The 12643-nt window shown below is 42.2% G+C and overlaps 2 protein-coding genes across 2 annotated transcripts in view; one reads left to right on the top strand and one right to left on the bottom strand.

Moving 5' to 3' along the window:
* memo1 (mediator of cell motility 1) overlaps positions 1–12643 on the top strand; it is an 80659-nt gene that overhangs the window by 17072 nt on the left and 50944 nt on the right. The window contains exon 3 of the mRNA XM_063056267.1: positions 4924–4992. Within this exon, the coding sequence (XP_062912337.1) occupies positions 4924–4992 (69 nt within the window). The remainder of the gene's footprint in view (positions 1–4923; positions 4993–12643) is intronic.
* bud23 (BUD23 rRNA methyltransferase and ribosome maturation factor) overlaps positions 1–12643 on the bottom strand; it is a 94564-nt gene that overhangs the window by 51409 nt on the left and 30512 nt on the right. The gene's annotated exons all lie outside the window — the stretch shown is intronic.

The following is a 12643-nucleotide window of genomic DNA, read 5'->3' as shown; positions in this document are numbered from 1 at the left end:
GACTTCTCCAGTGCATTCAACACCATCCGCCCTGCTCTGCTGGGGGAGAAGCTGACAGCGATGCAGGTGGATGCTTCCCTGGTATCATGGATTCTTGATTACCTGACTGGCAGACTACAGTACGTGTGCTTGCAACACTGTGTGTCCGACAGAGTGATCAGCAGCAATGGGGCTCCACAGGGGACTGTCTTGTCTCCCTTTCTCTTCACCGTTTACACCTCGGACTTCAACTACTGCACAGACACTTGTCATCTTCAGAAGTTTTCGGATGACTCTGCCATAGTTGGATGCATCAGCAAGGGAGATGAGGTTGAGTACAGGGCTACGGTAGGAAACTTTATCACATGGTGTGAGCAGAATTATCTGCAGCTTAATGTGAAAAAGACTAAGGAGCTGGTGGTAGACCTGAGGAGAGCTAAGGTACCAGTCACCCCTGTTTCCATCCAGGGGGTCAGTGTGGACATGGTGGAGGATTACAAATACTTGGGGATACAAATTGACAATAAACTGGACTGGTCTAAGAACACTGAGGCTGTCTACAAGAAGGGTCAGAGCCGTCTCTATTTCCTGAGGAGACTGAGGTCCTTTAACATCTGCTGGACGATTTTGTGTATGTTCTACGAGTCTGTGGTGGCTAGTGCTATCATGTTTGCTGTTGTGTGCTGGGGCACCAACAGGATCAACAAAATTATTCGTAAGGCCAGTGATGTGGGGATGGAACTGGACTCTCTCACGGTGGTGTCTGAAAAGAGGATGCTGTCTAAGTTGCATGCCATCTTTGTCAATGTCTCCCATCCACTACATGATGTACTGGGTGGGCACAGGAGTACATTCAGCCAGAGACTCATTCCTCCGAGATGCAGCACAGAGTGTCATAGGAAGTCATTCCTGCCTGTGGCCATCAAACTTTACAACTCCTCCCCTGGAGGGTCAGACACCCTGAGCCAATAGGCTAGTCCTGGACTTATTTCATAATTTACTGGCATAATTTACATATTACTATTTAACTATTTATGGTTCTATTACTATTTATTATTTATGGTGCAACTGTAACGAAAACCAATTTCCCCCGGGATCAATAAAGTATGACTATGACTATGACTATGCAGTTGCTGCTTAGACCCCAGTCTCACTCCCATCAGTTAGGAGGCTATGTAGCATCCACTCCAGGACCACCAGACTCAAAACCAGGTACCTCCCCCAAGTAATAAGGCTGATCAATTCCTCTACCCACCAACCCACCCCTCTACACTCCCAAGCACCACTACTTTATCGTTTCCTGTCAGTCACCATATGTACAGACCCTTTTGTGCCTAGCATCACTTGATGGACATACAATCAATCTATCTGTTTAAGCTGTGTTACGTATTTATATTTATTGTGTGTTTTTCTTATTGTGTTCTGGTTTAAGATGGCACCGGTGAAACCTAGCAACACTTTACTGGCAGCAAACAAAACTACTAATTGATTAATCACTCTGTTTTCGGAAAATGATCTCTGCAATCAATAGCCTGTAACTTCTCTTTTGGAGTTGAGCTTTTGAACCGCCTGTAAAACCTGGCAGTTTTGCAGTGTGAACTAAAGTCTGGAAGGTGCAGGACAGTAATGGTGTGGTGTGTATGGGCTGAATCGAGATGGCGTGCCAGAGCCCAAGAGCAAGGAACAAGCCAGTGTTTAGCCACTGCTGGAACGGACTTGAAACCGATTTGAAGTAGCAGTAGCGGGGCAGAGTTGAGGCGGTGTGGCCCAGGCCTGAGAGCGAAGAACGAGCCAATGTTCGACTAATTTAAGTGCCCGGTCAGATCGGAATGGTCAGATACAGGCCAAATCAATGCAGCAGGGTCCGGCCCGAGTACGTACCGAAGTGGCAGGGTCCAAGAGCAAGGAACTGGCCAAGGTTTGGCCAATTTAAACGCCAGGCCAGATTGAAATGGTCAGGGTGTTGGGGCCAGAGGCGAGAGAAGGGCCAGTGTTCAGCTTGCTGCTTGACGAGGTTGACTTGTCTTTGCTCTGAACGGAGGCTGTGGCCTGAACTAATGGGCTTCTGGACCTGCTGCAGTGATGACTGACTTTGTGGTTCTGAATTCATTTTCATGAACTTTAGTTCAGAATGTTTTTTGCATAATGTTTATTTGAACATTGGGTATTTGACAGTCTTTTTTAATGGGTCCTTTTGGGTTCCTTTGTTCTGTGCTTGCCCGTAACCAGTCAAATCTCACAGAATTGAATTGAATTGACTTTATTTCTTACATCCTTCACATACATGAGGAGTAAAAGTCTTTATGTTACATCTCCATCTAACTGTGCAATATGCGATCATAGTAATTTATAATAAATAGAACAGTCAATGTAATATAGAGTACACTTAAATCAGCGTGAATTCATCAGTCTGATGGCCTGGTGGAAGAAGCTGTCCTGGAGCCTATTGGTCCTGGTTTTTATGCTGTGGTACCCCTTCCCTGGAATAGATTGTGGTTGGGATGACTTGGGTCCTCAATGATCCTATGGGCCCTTTTTCCACACCTGTCCTTGTAAATGTCCTGAATCATGTGAAGTTCACAACTACAGATGTGCTGGGCTGTCCGCACCACTCTCTGCAAAGTCCTGCGATTAAGGGAGGTACAGTTCCCATACCAGGCAGTGATGCAGCCAGTCAGAATGCTCTCAATTGTGCACCTGTAGAAAGTCCTTAGGATTTGGGGGCCCACACCAAACTTCCTCAACCGTCTGAGGTGAAAGAGGCGCTGTTGTGCCTTTTTCACCACACAGCTGGTGTACAGACCATGTGAAGTCCTCAGTGATGTGAATGCCGAGGAACTTGAAGCTGTTTTACCCTCTCAACCCCAGATCCATTGATGTCAATAGATGTTAACCCATCTCCATTCCTCCTGTAATCCACAACTGGCTCCTTTGTTTTTGCGAAGTTGAACGAGAGGTTGTTTTCTTGATAGCATTGTGTCAGAGAGATGACTTCTTCCCTGTAGGCCACCTCGTTATTGTTTGAGATAAGGCAAATCAATGTAGTGTCGTCAGCAAATTTAATTAGCAGATTGGAGCTGTGGGTGGCGATACAGTCATGGGTATACAGGGTGTAAAGGAGGGGACTCAGTACACAGTCCTGAGAGGCTTCTGTATTGAGAGTCAGAGGGGTGGAGGTGAGGGAGCCCACTCTTACGACCTGCTAGTGATCTGATGGAAAACCCAGGATCTAGCTGCACAAGGCAGGGTATGTATATAGTATACATGCATTGATAATTAATGTTCTTTGAACTTTTGTCTTATTGTGTTTTTTTTTTGCGCTGCATTGGATCCGAAGTAACAAGTATTTCATTCTCCTTTGCAATTCTGTACTGGAAGTGACATTAAACAATCCTGAAGTCTTGAAGAGTTGAATCCAAAGTCAGTCAGCAATCCATCGCTTGAGCCCTATGTCTCCATATTCCTGCTAGTTTGCTTTGGAGTGAAATTTTTTTGAGCAAAAGCTAATCACAGATGTCTAATTAGCAGTTAAGTTGGACATGAGGATGCTCCAGAACCATCAGAAGGTTTTAAGTAGAATAGAGAATACCCAGCATTATATATCTGTGCTAGTTGTTGGCTAGACTGATTCAAAGCTTTTCTCTTTGTTTTGTGGACTACCCTTTACCTATATTTGTTCATTTATCCTGTAAAGAAACTAATTGTCTCTGATCTAATCACAATTGTTCAACTGTTCTCTCTATATTTTTCAAATGTTAACATTGTTCCTTTAATAGTAACAGTCTTAAATATGACATCTTAGCAATTCATCACCCAGAGGTAAATGGCCTATCTGACAGTATCAAAACCCTGTCTATTAAATCTCCATTTGACAGAGCATTCGTTGACTTAAACTTTTACATGTGGCTCCTGAAACTTCATGAAACATACTTTCATTCTATATGACTGAAAGTGAAAACAGACTTCCCCACCAAATGCCTTTTTTCAATTATCTTTATCATGGTCAACGTTTGTTCCGTTTTGGAAGTCGATTGCTCTCAGTGTTGCCAACAGTCACGCTGTTCAAAATGCTTTCTCACTGTCCCATTACATTTTGTAGCATTCAGAATTCTGGAATAGTATTATGACTTCAGGATTTCCTTTTTGTTGCTTCATGTATAATGCCAAAGTGTGCAGTTCTAAATTGATGCTAGATTAGATGTGTTAAGCTTTTAATTAATCCTGCATGTGGTGTGATTTATTTCCTAACATCTGTTTGTTATGTAAAGTGCATATTAAAACTTGCTGCTTTACATTACTTGTTCTTGATTCACCTCACCATTGCTATGCTGAGGTGAATCAGATCCCTACAGCAAGGAGGTGAAAGATGCCTGTACTGGCAAGGTGCAGTGTTAGGTCACAGAGGTAATTCCACAAGAGAGCCGGCCATAAAAATATTGTAATCTTCCTGTTGAGTGAGAATGGCTGTTGTCTGGAGCTTTAAATGAGCCATCCTAGGGTACATCTCTGTGTATTTCTGCTGAAAAGTTCAAAGGTGGGAATTTTCTATTAATATCTTTCTGAGGTTCTCCAAAACCTCATTGCCCAGATGTTCCTCACTCATGCGAGGTATGCTTAAGTGAAAATGTATTTTAAAGCTATTCCTGAGGATTTTCTTTTACATTTAATTTCCAATCAGTTCTCTCTCCACCCAAAACAGTCGGCAGCTGACCTGCTATCTTTAATGTGGTTCTATAATTTCTGCTGATGTGCACCCAATGGGCTTCCTCCTGATTCCTTCCTCCCATGTTGGGAAGTGCTCTGTTGAGTTGGAACTCGGCCCTTCATTGGTCTGCTGGCTGAAGACCATGTCCTACCATGCTCTGGAACAAGAGCCTGTGCTGCCCGTGGATGTTTTGTTCCGATCTAGGCTCATGCAAAACTCTTCTGCTTTTGTCTTCACAGTCATGCAGGGTACACATACTGTGGATCTTGTGCTGCTCATGCTTATAAACAAGTGGACCCATCCATCACGTAAGTGAATCTCAAAACTGGTCTTACTCCTTTGGCAGACATTGCCTTAAGCGATTCAAACCTTGAAGGAACGACTGAATAGAATTGGGGAAAGGAACAGTTACGTCAGTTACCTGATAATAGACATCATCAAAAATTGAAGCCTAAGGCAGTGATATTGTGTTTAGGAAACTTGTTTTAAACTATTATTTTCAGATTTGTGTATAACATGTTGTGGTATTTATTAAAACCACTGCACTCTTTGTTACAATTGAATGCCCTGGACTTGAGTAGAGAGGGTATATGTCAAAGCTTCTAGGTGATACTGAGCTCAAAAATGTAGGAAACAAAAAGGATACATGTGATGAACTTCAGGAAGTACAGACTGGTGAACTGGGCAGATTCAAAAAAAATACAGGAAGTTTTATATTGCTAGGAAGAGTGAGGATATCTGTTAAGTTTGTACTATTTAACACAAAAAATGCTCTGTCTGCATTTGAAGGTGATAGATATAGTTGAGAAACATTTTAGGAAAAAAAAAACACAGATGAAGGTAAGTTGAACAACACACACAAAATGCTAAAGGAACTTAGCAGGTCAGGTAGCATCTGTGGAGGGAAATAAACAGTCGACATTTCAGACCATCATTTCAGTCCTGATGAAGGGTCTCAGCCTGAAACGTTGACTGTTATTCCTCTCCATAGATACTGTCTCACTTGCTGAGTTCCTCCAGAATTTTGTGTGTATTGCTCAAGATTTCCAGCATCTGCAAAATCTGTTGCTTTGATGAAAGTAGGTTGAATTATGTTAGTCTTCAAACCAGATTTTGCAGAATCTGGTTATCCATTATGCAAGTTCGTCTACACCACTTGGAGTTTATGTGGAGCTGAGGCTGTGCACACCAGTTGACAGAGAGTCATGGTCTTACAGGCCATTCCTGGGTAATGAACCAATTCCATTTGTACAGACCTTGTGAACAAAGTTGACTTTAGGAAAAGAAGCACAAAAATCACTTGCTATGGTCACCACACCGCCGCCATTCTGCAATGAATAGCATTAAAATATCTAAGACTGGCGAGAACAATTAATAAGAGTGAAAAAAGAGAGGAAACGTTCTGCCATTTATTCAATGACTTGGACTCCACAGCCTTCAGTGAATTCCACCCTATGAGTGAAGAAATTTCTCCTCATCTCTGTCCTAAATATTTTATCCTGTATCCTGAGACTGACTGTTGATTCTTGACCCACCAGTCAACAGAAACATCTTCCCTGCACCCATCCTGTCAAGATGTTTCAGAATGTTGTTCACTTTAATGCTATTTCCTTTTCTTCTTCTAAACTATATAGGCTCCCCACTTTCTGCTTTCTACAGGAATCGCTCCTTACACGACTCCCTTGTCCATTCGTCTCTCCCCACTAATTCGTCTCTCCTGGCACTTATCCTTGCAAGCGGAACAAGTGCTTCATCTGCCCCTACACCTCCTCCCTCACTACCATTCAGAGCCCAAACAGTCCTTCCAGGTGAGGTGACACTTCACTTGTAAGTCTGTTGGGGTCATATACTATTTTCGGTGCTCCTGGTATGGCCTCTGGTATATCGGTGAGGCCTGACGTAGATTGGGAGACACTTCGCTGAGCATCTATGCTCCATCCACCAGAACAAGCGGGATCTCCCAGTGGCCATCCATTTTAATTCTTCTTCCCATTCCCATTCTGAGATGTCCATCCATGGCCTCCTCCACTGTCGGGAAAAGACCACACTTAGGTTGGAGGAACAACACCTTATATTCCATTTGGGTAGCCTCTAACCTGATGGCATGAACATTATTTTCTCAAACTTACAGGAGTGCCTCCACCTCCCACCGGCCCCCCTTCACCATTTCCCATCCCCTTGTCCCTCTCTCATGTTATCACCTTACCTGCTCATTGCCTCCCTCTGGTGCTGCTCCCCACTCCCCCCACCACCCTTCTTTCTTTCATGGCCTTCTGTCTCTTTCACCAATCAACTTCCTAGCTCTTTGCTTCATCTCTTCCCCTCCAAGTTTCAGCTATCGCCTGGTGTTTCTCTCTCCCCTCCCCCCACCTTTCAAATCTACTCCTCAGCCTTTTCTCTTCAGTCCTGCCGAAGGATTTCGGCCCGACTGCACCTTTTTCCACAGATGCTGCCTGGCCTGCTGAGTTCCTCCAGCATTTTGTACGTGTTGCTAGGCCCAGTTAACCTAGTCTTTCTTCATACAACAGTGTTACCTTACCAAGAATCAAATGGTTATATTGGTTGCAAATAATAGCCTTTCTTGTCTAAAGTAACCAAAATTGTACACAATGGTTAAGGCCCTGTACAATTGCAGCAGGTTGTGACTATTGGTGGGTCAAAGACTCAAGATTAATGCTTTGAAAGCACAGATCAGAGGGAATTAAGAGGGCATTGTCAAGTGGTGAACACAGCAGAAAGTGGGAATAGCTTTGAGGTACGTGAGAGGAGAGCGGTACAAGGAGGTGATCAGATGTGATCCTATACATCTTTGAGAAGAGAAGAAAGAAAGTAAGGCCATTTGAGATTGCATTCAAGGGCAGGACTGTGAATACAAAATTGAGTTTATGTGCAGGGAGAGAACGACGAAGGATAGAAGCACAACAGACACAACATAAAAGACATAATGATTTGAGAGGAAGGTTGACAACAGACAAGAAAGTACTTGTTGCAGCTGGTGAGAAAGTAAGTTCTCACTGTACTGGAATGAGGAATAGAGATGATTTTTAAAAATTAAGGACTGACTATTTTCTAACTAACATTTCAATGGAATGGCAGATTTGATGGGTTGAGAGATATAATGGATTTTCTGTGCATTTCAGAAGACAGATCTTGAAGTTCTGCGAAGTGATTACTGGGCAAGGTTAAAAATCATAAGTCAGATGCAAATGTGTGTCATGACTAATAAATTATTGAGAGTTAAATTGAAAGGGGGTGACATTTCTGTATCTGAAGTTTGCAATAGAATAGAAGGACAAGGGAACCACTGCATGGAAACTACCACATGCGGTTTTTTCTCCAGTCACAGGGCCAAATGTGAGGAAGTTTGTTGCTTGCACAATGTTCAGTTCCACTTGCAACTCTTCAGAAAATGAAGCGCTCTACAAACACATGGAGACTTAAATAATATTCAGGCACAAGCCAATGAGTGACAAACAATGTTTGTACACCCTAACTGTCAGACAGTGACTATCCCTAGCCACCTGCCTTAGGCATTCAGTAGTATTATAATTGCCGAGTCCTTGTCATTATCATCCTGGAGTCAGCAGTGACCAGAAACTGAACTGAACCAGCTATGTGAGTACTGTGGACCAAGAGCAGGTTGGAGGTGCCCTGCAATGAATGGAGCAGAAGGACAGGGTAGCAGGTAGTAGTAGTAGCTGTCACATATAGTTTCCTCACCAAGTCAAATAACATCTTGACTTGGAACCATATTCACAGTTCTATTGTCATCTTTGTAAATCCTGGAACTCCCTCTCCATCAGAATAACACTGTCTACTCTAGAAGGACTACATTAACAAATTGGAATTGGTTTCTTCTTGTCATAGGTTCCAAAATACAGTGAAAAGCTTGTCTTGCAAACTCTTCATACGGATTAGATCTTTACACGTGCATTGAGGTATACAAGGTAAAAGTGATAACAATGCAGAATAAAGTGTAACAGATACAGAGGTCTGGGTAGATGGGTCTCCACCACCTTCTATGTTGCCAGTCACACCAGTGCTTACATCCCAAAGATATTAAATACAAATAGATAATGTGTAAGTTTTGCTGGAGAACCTGGCAGTATACTGTGACAGAAAGAGGTTGAGGGTTAAGCAGTGACAGTAATATGTGAGAGTTTGAAAAGAGCATCAGATGGAAATTGTCCAAATTGAGATGGATAACCATTATGAGGAAGAGAGTGGTTTTAGTGATTTAGGGATTTATGTACCGAAATCATTTCAATGTAGCTTAAGTCAGAAAGCTAATGTGATGGCGAGTTTAAATTTAACAGGCTTTGTTGTAAGAATACAGAAAATGGAATGCAGTATTCTGGAGCGTTGCTGCATGTTCCATACCGCTCCTGGATTGTAGTGTTCAGTTTTCAGCATTCGAAATACATTTATTATCAACGTATACAAACTACAATTCTGAGAGTGTTTACAATAGGAAGGAGATGTTGGGCTTGGGGGATTGAGTTGTGACTGCTATCATTAATGGACTTTGCTGTTAATAGAGAGAACCTGGGTTATATACTTATATACCTCAAAGCTGAGGAGGACAAGGAATGATCTATTTGATGTATCAAAGGCAATATTGGGAATTGTTAGAATACAGAGAGAATAAACTTCTCTTACTCGTGAAATATTCAGAATAAAAGAACTATTCATAATTAGAAAATACTGATTTAAAATTAATTCACAAAATTGTCTTGTGAGAGTATAATGTGATTTGGAAAAAGACAGGGAATTCAGATTAAAATGATGGAGCTGTAGTAGCTGACAATGTGGATTTGAGCTCACTCTATTGTAAAAAGCTAAGTTGACTTGTGAGCAGTATATAATTTGACTTCTCTGTGTTAGTCATTACATAGTTAAGTAGTTCACAACTGAAAATCCGTTACTGTCCATCTGCATACCACTTTTCCTCATCCTCTCTCCCTTCCCTCCTCCTATTCCCTCCCTTCTTTCTGCCCTCCAGCCTTCCCAGCTGCCCTTGTCACCCCCTCCCACCTGTCCTCCTTCCAGCTGATCTCCTCCCACAGTGTCCTCCCTTCTCAGCCGACCTCCATCCATCTCCCTGAACTGTTGACAGAAAAGACTGCAGAAAGTGGTCGATAGAGCCCAGTCCATCATAGACAAGTCCTCCCCACCATGGGTATATTTACATGGAGTGCTGCCGCTGGAGAGCAGTGAGTTCATTCATACTCTCTTCTCATTACTCCCTTTGGGCAGGAGCCTTAGGTCCCATGCCACCAGGTTCAGGAAAAGTTATTACCCTACAACCATCAAGTGCCTGAACTAGCGTGGATAACTTCATTCACCTCAATGCTGAACTGATTCCACAACCAAATGACTCACTTTCAAGGGCTCTACAGCTACAGTGGATTGCAGTTAATTGGGCCAAAGGTTAATCAGGACAGCCATTCATTTGCAACAACTCTTAAAGAACAAAAAAGTAAATTGAGAAAATAGCCGGGATTCCCTTCATTTATTTGGAAGACTATGCCGCTTAAATAGGTCAGGAGACTGTTGTCGAACGGTTTGTGACTGAACCTAGTCAGATGCACTTGTCTGGCCGGTAGACAATACACTGTGCTTAGAGCAAACAGTTTTTAACTAGCATCAGTTGCATGTGTTTGTGTTAAAAAAGCAGTGATTTTTGTCACTGATAGTTGGCAAGAAATAAGCAAAAGGACAGTTTGGAACTGTTTTGCTCACAGCAGTTTCAAGCATTCAGGCTTGGAGATGCCAGAAACAGCTGGGAATGAAAATGAAATGATTTCACTACTCAACAAGTTAGGAATTGCAAAGAATTTGAAGGTGTCTTAGTATATTACAATGAAAATGAAGATTTGCAGATCGCAATTGTCTAAAGCATTGCACGAAGGCAGTCCATTATCTGCACTAGGTGTCTGCACTGATTTTGTTCATTCACAATCATTCAAATGAACACGGCAGATGAATTTCCTCGTCGCTAACTGTTATAGTACTGTAAAAGTATTGGTAATGTTCTAATTTGTTCTGTATTTCATTTAAATACATAAATTTTTACTCAGGTAAATAGTAGTTTGTCTTGTTTATACCTTTTTAACTTTTTCCACTTAACACATTGGTTCTGATGTGTTCCAATTAACTAGAATCCACTGTATTTTTTAGTGCACTGTTTGTGTTCTTTCACACATTAACTGTCAGTCTTTATAGTTTTTCTTAAATTCTGTGGGTTTTTTTATTTTCCTGTAATGCCCGCAAGAAAATGAAATGGTAGTATATGTAGTTTGAAGTAAATTTGCTTTGACTTTGACATAGGTGCAATATGAGTCCAATGGTTTTGGTCTCTTGCCCTTTATTTGTGTGTGAGCCTTAATGTGAGCATTGCAGCTGTATGCAATCCCATCATAGCCAGATAGCTACACACAAACTCGTTCAGCCAGTGTCACTGGATGAACAGCTCAGGGAGAAACATTTTTTTCTATCTGCTAATGTAAAACCACTGTGATCCAAATCTAGGAGGTTAACCTAGTTGGTTTAACCACTCAGTAAATAAACTCATTGTCTAGGATACACAATTGATCATTAGATAACTTTATCATTTGAATGACAAAATAACAGGCTGGTTCATTACTTATTTACAGAATGAGATGGGACCTTACCTATTGCTCAACTTCCTCCCTTTTTAAAGGAACTTAACTAAAAGTATTTTAAGTCAATAATCTACTTTTGGAAGGATTGTTTGTTATATATAATAAAGAAGCCACATTGTGTGCTGTGCAAAATTGGAAACATGTTTATTGGGTAATACGCAATGATTTTTCCAATGCTAAATACCCTCTATATAACATCTTGGGAGGAAAGGTCAGTGACAAGCTCATAACTGATGTGAACCAACTGGTTCAGCCAAATAAATACTGTGGTTGCAAGAGCTGGTCAGGAGCGGGTGGCTATCCTATGGTGGCTTACTCATCTGAAGGTGAGGGAAGAGCCTGCTGCCGATTCTCGAGTTGGAGAATTTGAAATAAAAAACAATGCTTCAGGCTGGCTGTAACATCAAAATAGCGACTGCTGTCTCCCCTCTCGCTGTGGAAGGAGTGATATCTGTCTCTCCCTTAGAGAGAGAGAGAGAGTGCCTGTGGGATGCGAAATGTTGGAGTGGACAGTTAGTTGCTGATGGGCTGCAGACCATGGGCTCTCTTTGGGGCTTTTTTGTTGCTGGCATGGCGGGTGGTGGGAATGCTGGTGTTAATTCTAGAATAAGTGGGGGGGAGGTTGCTGCTGTTTATGCGTGGAAGAGGGGGCAGGGGGCTTTGGGGTTCTTGCTTTTTTTCTGTCATTCTTTGGGGTTTTTCTTCTGTTTTGAGGATGTCTGTGGAGAATAAGAATTTCATGTTGTAACACACATCAAAGTTGCTGGTGAACGCAGCAGGCCAGGCAGCATCTGTAGGAAGAGGTGCAGTCGACGTTTCAGGCCGAGACCCTTTGTCAGGACTAACTGAAGTTGTATTCAGGTTGTATATTGTTTATGTTCTCTGATATTAAATGGAACCATTGAACTAAAGTCTTTCAGTTACTCACAATCACAAGTCCAGATGACAGTGGAATACACTGCAATTGTCTGGATAAGTACTGGTATGCTTACGCTCAAGAAGTTCAACATCATCCACCATCCTATCCTTAATCCTTCATCCCCCTCCACCACCAGAGTATGCACTGTCTACAAAGGTGCTCTGCTATTGGAAAGGTACCCCAATAGTACCTACTGACCTCAACCACCAAGAAGATGGGACAGCAGACCCTTGGAAGTACAGGTTCCCCTTCAAACCACACACTTCCCAAACCTGATTATATATTGTTGTTTCTTCATTATTATTGGTTGTAAAGCCCGGAGCATTTTGTAACAACACAGAAAGTACCATCTCCAGATGCATTGCAGCAGATCAA

The sequence above is a fragment of the Mobula hypostoma genome, chromosome 8 (genome assembly GCF_963921235.1).
Source record: "Mobula hypostoma chromosome 8, sMobHyp1.1, whole genome shotgun sequence".
In the NCBI taxonomy this organism is placed as follows: Eukaryota; Metazoa; Chordata; class Chondrichthyes; order Myliobatiformes; family Myliobatidae; genus Mobula; species Mobula hypostoma.
The sequence above is the reverse complement of the archived record's forward strand: the minus strand, read 5'-3'. Positions and strand labels throughout refer to the sequence as shown.